The sequence below is a fragment of the Cebus imitator genome, unplaced genomic scaffold (genome assembly GCF_001604975.1).
Source record: "Cebus imitator isolate Cc_AM_T3 unplaced genomic scaffold, Cebus_imitator-1.0 Scaffold306, whole genome shotgun sequence".
NCBI lineage: Eukaryota > Metazoa > Chordata > Mammalia > Primates > Cebidae > Cebus > Cebus imitator.
The window spans coordinates 1,191,489-1,199,780 of record NW_016107621.1 but is presented as its reverse complement, the minus strand read 5'-3'; the positions used below and the strand labels follow the sequence as shown (position 1 = coordinate 1,199,780).

The following is an 8,292-nucleotide window of genomic DNA, read 5'->3' as shown; positions in this document are numbered from 1 at the left end:
AAAAAAAAAAAAAAAAGAGGGAGAAGGAGAAATGGGAGAAAACGAAGAAATGTTGTCCCTTATTGTCATGTGTCCTTGAATTTCTTCAGGTGAGGAGCTTTACCAAAGACAGAGAAGCAAGGATACAGAAGAACCAGGAGCAGGCTGGGCACAGTGGCTCACGCCTGTAATCCCAGCACTTTGGGAGGCTGAGGCGGGCAGATCACTTGAGGTTAGGAGTTCAAGACCAGCCTGGCCAACATGGCCACGCCCCCTCTCTACTAAAAATACAAAAATTAGCCGAGCGGGTGTGGTGGCACAAGCCTGCAGTCCCAGCTACTGAGGAGGCTGAGGCAGGTGAATCGCTTGAACCCAGGAGGCGGAGGTTGCAGTGACCGGAGATGGCACCGCTGCACTCCAGCCTGGACGAGAGAGAGACTCCGTCTCAAACAAAACAAAACAGAATGACATCCCGGAGCAGACTAGAGACCAAGCCCAATGCCTGGTGCATTCTCTGTCTCTCTCCCTCTGCCTTTCACACTCATTCTCATCAGCTCTGTCTCTCAGGATCCCTTTATCTCTGCCCTTCTTTGTCTTGTTTTGCTCAGCTTCCTTCTCTCAGTCTCTGACTCCATGTCTGCCTCCCTATCATGCCCATTCCCTCCATCCCTGTCTCACCATCTCCCCTCCCTCCAGGTCTCCATGTCCCCGCCTCTCCATGTGGCCTCTGCCTGTCTTCCATCTGTAAGCTGCATTTCTGGGCCTCCTTTTATTGCATGCCCTGGATGTTCACCTCGCCCCCACCCTCCCTCTCCCTCTCTCTGACCTGGCTGAATAAAGAGCTGACAAGTGAAAAAGACTGGTAGAACAAGTGCAGCAGTTTCAGGAACTCTTTGTCTTGGTAGTCAAAGCGTTTTCCAAAGACGATGGAGCAGATGATGTTGGCGGTGATGGAATGGAAGAAGAAGATGGGGTCCACAAGGGCTCCTAGGAAGCAGCAGCGGGTCAAGGACACAGACTGAAGGGCCTGGGGAACATCTGGCTGTCACCTGTCTCTGTGTGACTGTCTGACATCACTCAGTAATGATAAACATGAGAATAACCATAACAGCTAAGACTCACAAGCATGCATATGTACCAGCACTTATAATTTCACTGAACTCACTACAACATTGTGAAGCAGCTGCAATTCGATTACTAGCTCCGTTTTATAGATAGGCAGACAGAGAGGCTGAGTAATTTGGCCGAGGTTGCACAGCTACTCATTACTGAGGCCAGGATTTAGACCCAGGCAACTCAGCTATAGGGTCCATGCAGCTGGTTCTCACTCTGCACCTCCTCTCAGGCCCCACCTCTGACTCTATGAGCGAATACAGTTAAGTCGCAGGGATAGGGGCTGGGTAGAGTAGGTGTTCAATCAGTTGCTTATATAAATTAAAAAGCCCTACCAGGCACAGTGGCTCACACCTGTAATCCCAGCACTTTGGGAGGCGGAGGTGGGTGGATTACCCGAGATCAGGAGTTTGAGACCAGCCTGGCCAACATGGTGAACCGTCTCTAGTAAAAATTAGGCGGGCGTGGTGGTGGGAGCCTGTAATCCCAGCTACTTGGGAGGCTGAGGCAGGAGAGTTGCTTGAACCCAAGAGGCAGAGGTTGTAGTGAGCCAAGATGGCGCCACTGCACTCCAGCCTGGGCAACTGGGTAACTGAGTGAAACTCCGTCTCAGACAAAAAAAAAAAAAAAGTCCCTAATGGGCACAGTGGCTCACGCTTCTAATCTCAGCACATTGGGAGCTTGAGGCAAAAGGATCAGGAATTCAAGGCCAGCGTTGGCAACATAAGGAGACCTTGTCTCTACAAAAAAATTTAAAATGCAGCCAGACATGGTGTCACATGCCTGTAGTCCCAGCTGAAGGCGTCCAGAAGGCTGAAATGGGAGGATCACTTGGGCCCAGGAGTTTGCAGTGAGCTATGATGGTGCTGCTGCATGCCAGCCTGGGCAGTAGAGACCCGTCTCTAATTTAAAACAAATTAAAAAAACCGTTTCCTACCCCTAGCTATTCTTCCCTCTTTGTCTCTTCTCTCCACATCTAGGGTTCTCCAGTCTTCTGGGAACTGTTTGGCAATTGTTAATTGATACCTGTGTACACCAGGCTCAGCCGTGGCCCTGGCTGGAGGGAGGGTGGTCTGTGGGCGCCCAAGAACATCAGGCTGGTGCAGCCTCTGTCTCTGGGTCTCACTTGCCTGCCTTCTCTCATTCCTCTGCAGAACTTTTCCTGAGCCTTCTCTGTCTCTCTAATTTTCTCCCCCTCAATTTCTCTTTGCTTTTGTTTCTTTCTCTCTCTCTGGTTTCTCTCCCCCCCCCCCGTGTGTGTGTGTGTATTTCTCTCTTTTCTTTTCTCCTTCCTTCCTTCCTTCCTTCCTCCCTGATAGTCTCACTCTGTCACCCAGGCGATGCACCATCTAAGCCCACTGCAACCTCCATTTCCCAGGTTCAAGCAATTCTCTTGTCTCAGCCTCCTGAGGAGCTGGAATTACAGGCACGTGCCACCATGCCTAGCTAATTTTTGTATTTTTAGTAGAGACAGGGTTTCGCTGGTCAGGTGTGGTCTCGAACTCACGACCTAGTGATCTGCCCACCTCGGCTTCCCAAAGTGCTAGGATTACAGGTGTGAGCCGCCGCGCCTGGTCTGTTTGTTTGTTTGTTCGTTTTTGACAGGATCTTGCTCTGTTGTCCAGGCTGAAGTGCAGTGGCACAATCACAGCTCACCGCAGACTCAAACTTCCCAGCTCAAGTGATCCTGTAGTCCCACCTTAGCGTCCTGGGTAGCTGGGACTACAGGCTCATACCACCATACCTGGCTCATTTCTTTTCTATTTTTTGTAGAGACAGGATCTCATTATGTTTCCCAGGCTGTTTTCCAACTCTCGGCCTCAGGCAATCATCCCATCTGAACTTCCCAAAGCACTGGGATTACAGGCGAGAGCCATCGCATCCAGCCTCTTTGAGTTATTCTTGGAGACTATACACTTGGCATCTCTCTTTCCCTGGCTCTCTGTATTTCTCTCCTACCCGCCCCCGTCCCTCTCTATTTCCCTCTCTCCCTCTGTCCCTATCCCTCTGTCTGTTTCATCTAACTCTGTCTCTGCCCGCGTGTACCTCTCTGTCTTTCTATTCCCGTGCACCTGCATCTCTCAGTGTTTCTTTGTCTTCTTTCCTATTCATCCCCAAGGACTCACCCTTGGATTTCCGAAGCTCCTGCACCAGACACTGAGCCTCCTCCTGAATCCGCTCCTCCACACTCCGCTTTCCCATCCCGAAGTCCCTCATGGTGGCCAGAGAGAATCGCCGAAGCACCTTCCAGCGCTCCCCACTGGCAAAGACCACGCCTGGGGTGTGGGGCAGGTGTGGGTTGCAGAGGAAGTTGGAAGGCTCTGAGTCCTTCTTCCCCCTGTATCATCCCTTCCCTGATGCACCCCTCACCCGCCCTCTCCCAGCGTCTCTGAGGCCCTCACCGTAACCCTGGAAGACTGGGTCCACGATGGCGATTTTGCCCCGGCCAGAGAAGACGTCAGCCTGATCCACCAGGGCCTCCCGTATGGCATCCACTCCACACAGCATGACCACGGGCCTCGGTCCCAGGTGTACGGTGAAGACATCCCCGTATTTCTCTCGGAACTGCCAATCACATCCACACCCGGGGTAGCTGTTAGTCAGCACACCCCTCAGTCGTAAAACTATCAAAACGCTTACAGAGCAGATTGGTAATTAGCCCCTCCCCAACATCCACCTCCTCCCAACGCTGCCCTTTCTCCTTCCCAGGACCCAGCAACTAAGGGTTAATGGTGTCCAGGGGAGAGAATGCAGTCATGGGTTCTTGGTTTCTGTTTCTGATTGGGCCAATGAAGCCCCTTCCCCATCCCCTCTTTTCCGTGTATCACTAGAGACAAAACGAAAAAACTATGGCTTCAGGCTGCTGAAAACCTAAAACGAAGCAAAACAAATCAGAACATCAACAACAAAACAAGACAGGTTGGACAAGCTTAGGCTAACTGGTGGCCCAGCCAGGGTCTGCTCTGATTGGCTGGTGCCCTAAACAGTAGAGATGTTTGATTAAATATTTTGAATATCACCCCCACCCATACCCCTGAGTCTGGCCACTTCTCCCTGGCATCTCAACCAAAGAGTTCATTTTTTCACCAAAAAATGAACAAAATATTCACAGAAGCTTTCTTTTTTTTCTTTTTTTGCCCTTTTCCCAGCTATGTGCCGCTGGACAAGTGCTTTCCCCAGGCTGAGCATCACCGTTCCCTACTTCTAAGATGAGGGAAGCACCTCACCTTGTCCACAGGTAGTTGTAAATGACACCTGGAAAATTCTTGTGACAACACAGATAATTCCCAGCCATGTTACTCTTAATGAGAAAACTAAGTCCATTGATTCACATATAGCATGATACTGTTGTGATATGTGAAAAACGATGAAAAGAAGAGGCACTTGAGACCTGAGTCTACATAATGCAACTCTAGCTGGAGGGGGGTGGTCAAGGACATCAGGCTGCTGCAGCCTCTGTCTCTGGGTCTCACTTACCTGTCTTCTCTCATTCCTCTGAAGATCTTCTCCTGAGCCTTGTTTGTCTGTCTAATTTTCTCTGCCTTAGTTTCTCTTTGCCTTTGTTTCTTTCTATTTCTCTGGTTTCTCTCCCCCCCCCCCTTTCTCTCTCTCCCCCTCTCTCTCTCTCTCTCTCTCTCTCTGTGAATTGGACTTTTTGTTTCTTTTGTTTTGTTTTGTTTTTTTTCTTGAGACAGAGTCTAGCTCTGCCACCCAGGCTGGAGTGCAGTGGAGTTCGAGACCAGCCTGACCAACATGGTGAAACCCTGTCTCTACTCAAAATACAAAAATTAGCCAGGCGTGGTGGCACACACCTGTGATCCCAGCTACTCAGGAGGCTGAGGCAGGAAAATCGCTTGAATGGTGATGGCAAGTGATATGATTTGTCTCTGTGTCCCCACCCAAATATTATCTTGAATTGTAATCCCCACGTGTGGAGGGAAGGACCTGGTAGGAAGCAATTGGATCCTGGGGGCAGTTTCCCCCATGCTGGTCTCATGATAATGAGTGAGTTCTCACGAGATCTGATGGTTTTATAAGAGGCTCTTCCCTCTGTGCTCTCTCTCTCTCCTGCCACCTTGTCAAGAAGGTACTTGCTTCTCCTTCACCTTCCACCATGATTGTAAGTTTCCTGGGGCTTCCCCGGCCATGTGGAACTGTGTCAGTTAAACCTCTTTTCTTTAAAAATTACCCAGTCTTGGGTATTTCTTTACAACAATGTGAGAACAGACTAATACAGCAAGCCTGGCTGTCCCAAGGTTTTCCACTCTGAATATTTCTTCTAGAGGGTCTCTAGGATACTATGACATGTGTTACCAGGCCAACTACAAAAATGAATGCCTCTTTAAATCAGGTTGTTTTATAGCAAGTTTTGGTCCTTAATCACCGTCATACCCTGAACAAAGTCTATGACCGACTGGACTCTAATACTATTTAACTGTCTTGTTTGCCTGAACTTTAAATTATTTGATTTTGATTAGTTTGATTCATGGAGACTCCTGGTAAGGTGGAGACTTCAGTTTATTTTTATTACCCTCCTGATTGCCATCATAATCATCTCCCTGATGTGTTGTATTTTCTCAAGAGTCTTGGCCGGAATGCAGTGGCTCACACCTGTAATCCTAGCACTTTGGGAGGCCAAGGCAGGGATTGCTTGAGCCCAGAAGTTTGAGACCAGTCTGGGCAACATGGCAAAACCCTGTCTCTAGAGAAAAAAGTACAAAAATTAGCTGGGCGTGATGGCATCACCCATAGTTCCAGCTACTTGGGGGCTGAGGCAGGAGGATCACCTGAGCCTTGGGAGGTCAAGGCTGCAGTGAGCCGTGATCGTGCCACAGCACTCCAGCCTGAGTGATAGAGTCAGACCCTGTCTCAAAAAAAANAAAAAAAAAAAAAAAAAAAAAAAAGAGTCTTAAATGCTCATATGCAGCCATTCTTTGTACATCCAATGGCCTCATTACAGTAAGAATAACAAAAACTTGAAGAAACCATAAAGAATCACCCAACTACTTTGACATTACCCATTGCGAATTCCATACGGAGACCAACAGGTCCCTTATGATGGTGAAAGAAGTAATGGTGACACCCAAGATTTTGGTCACCCTCAAAATTTTGAGGGTGACCAAAAGAGGAGAATTGTTTAATTAAATTAAATTTGACCTAAAGCTCTACATGGAGTGAAAACTGCAACCTAACTTGGGAGTATATTCTTTCTTTCTTTCTTTTTTTTTTTTGAGACAGAGGCTCACTCTATTGCCCAGGTTAGAATGCAGTGGCCCTATCTCAGCTCACTGCAAGCTCCGCCTCCTGGATTCAAGTGATTCTCCTGCCTCAGTCTCCTGGGTAGCTGGAATTACAGGCAAGTGCCACCATGCCCAGCTAATTTTTGTATTTTTAGTAAAGATAGGGTTTTGCCATGCTGGACAGACTGGTCTTGAACTCCTGACCTCAGATGATCCACCGCCTCGGCCTCCCAGAGTGCTGGGATTACAGGCATGAGCCACTGTACCTGACACAAAGGAGTATATTCTTGTGACAAGTAGCCAAGTGTTGGCCAATCAGAGCAGCTTAGCTGTCAATCCATCACAGGCTGAAAACTGCTCAGGCTGTATCCAAGCTGTGAGCTGTGGCCGGTCAGGCTGTATGTCACTTTCTTTTTCTGTCTGTAAATACCGCTTGCCCATACTGCCGTGTGGTCCCTTTTTACTGGTTTAGGGTGCTGTCCAATTCTTGAGTCACTTCTTTGCTCAAATACACTCCACTAAATTTAATTTGACTGATGTTTTTCTCCTAATAATACCACCCATCATGTGTCACCCCACTCCATACTCACCAACCATCCCCGTGCCACCCCGACTCTGGAAGGCTGCCTCACTCTGTCTGGTGAAGGATCCCCAAGTACTGAGGAAAGAAGCTGTCCACCCACAGACCCCATTCATCTGTGTCTTACATTCAGAAAGGATTTTAGTAGGCCTCTTCTGTCCATCTGCAGAAGGTTCCCCAAAAGGGGCAGAGGGCGGGGGCCTGGTGGGAGGCGGCCATGGGCCTTAGAGTGACGCTGGACCAGGAGAAGCAAAAGGCCTGTGAGGAGTGCAAGGAAGAGGAAGACGCTGAGCTCCATGGTCCTGGTCTGACTGCCCTGCACCCCGCTGCAGCCTCCAACTCAGCCTTTTATCTTGAACCTGCCTCTCCACCCAGTTATGAAACTTCATCCACTCCCCGCCTCCTTTCTCATCATTGTGCAGGGGCATGAGTTTAGCTTTGAAAAAGGTGTTAGGAAACCCAGAGTTCCTGCTCGGGCAACCCAGCGACCTGATCCCTATCCCTTTACCCACTCTCTAGATGTTGGCAGGGATACGGTGGCAGAGATGCCAAAGTCCACTTGAGCATGTAAATGTGCGGCTGTGTGGGTATGTGCATGTGTATTTTTGTAAACATGGGTGAGCATGCACTTTTTTACTTAGCTTTGTCTGTTTATGCTTGCATGCATTTGTCCATGCCATGTATTTGCTTCCGTGATTTTCATATGTAAAGGGGTGTTTGTATTTATGCAAATGTGCTCATGTGTGTTTCTGTGGTTGAATCTGGGGGTGCTTCTGTGTATGTCCTTGCATGTATGGGAGCTTCCTTGTATGTATACAGTTTCATTTATGAAAATGCATTTACATTTGTGTGTTGTGGAGGTGGTGGTAGTGTATGTTCAAAATTGAGAGGTGGCTGGGTATGATGGCACGTGCCTATAATCCCAGCACTATGGGAAGCCGAGGAGGGCAGACCACTTGAGGTCAGGAGTTCAAGACCAGCCTGGCCAACATGGCAAAACCCCATCTCTACTAAAAATACAAAAATTAGCTGGACGTGGTAGCAGGTACCTGTAATCCTAGCTACTCAGGAGGCTGAGGCAGAAGAATCACTTGAACCTAGGAGGCAAAAGCTGCAATGAGCTGAGATTGTGCCACCGCACTCCAACCTTGGTGACAGACCAAGACTCCATCTCAAAAAAGAAAATTGGGCCGAGCCCAACTTATACCTGCAATCCCAGCACTTTGGGAGGCTGAGGCGAGTGGATCACCTAAAGTCAGGAGTTTGAGACCTGGCCAACATGGAGATACCCCGTCTCTACTAAAAATACACACACACACACACACACAAATTAGCTGGGCGTTTTGGGAGTTGTCTGTAATCCTAGCTACTCAGGAGGCT

General features: G+C 48.7%; 1 protein-coding gene across 1 annotated transcript in view; it reads right to left on the bottom strand.

Annotated features, from left to right (window-relative positions):
- Nucleotides 1–7,270, bottom strand: part of CYP2B6 (cytochrome P450 family 2 subfamily B member 6) — a 16,486-nt gene extending 9,216 nt beyond the window's left edge. Inside the window, exons 1-4 of the mRNA XM_017502962.2 lie at nucleotides 7,040–7,270; nucleotides 3,495–3,657; nucleotides 3,219–3,368; nucleotides 806–966 (exon numbers count right to left, since the gene is read on the bottom strand). Coding sequence (XP_017358451.1) covers nucleotides 806–966; nucleotides 3,219–3,368; nucleotides 3,495–3,657; nucleotides 7,040–7,210 — 645 coding nt within the window. The 5' untranslated portion in view covers nucleotides 7,211–7,270. The remainder of the gene's footprint in view (nucleotides 1–805; nucleotides 967–3,218; nucleotides 3,369–3,494; nucleotides 3,658–7,039) is intronic.
- Between the last annotated feature and the right edge of the window lie 1,022 nt (nucleotides 7,271–8,292).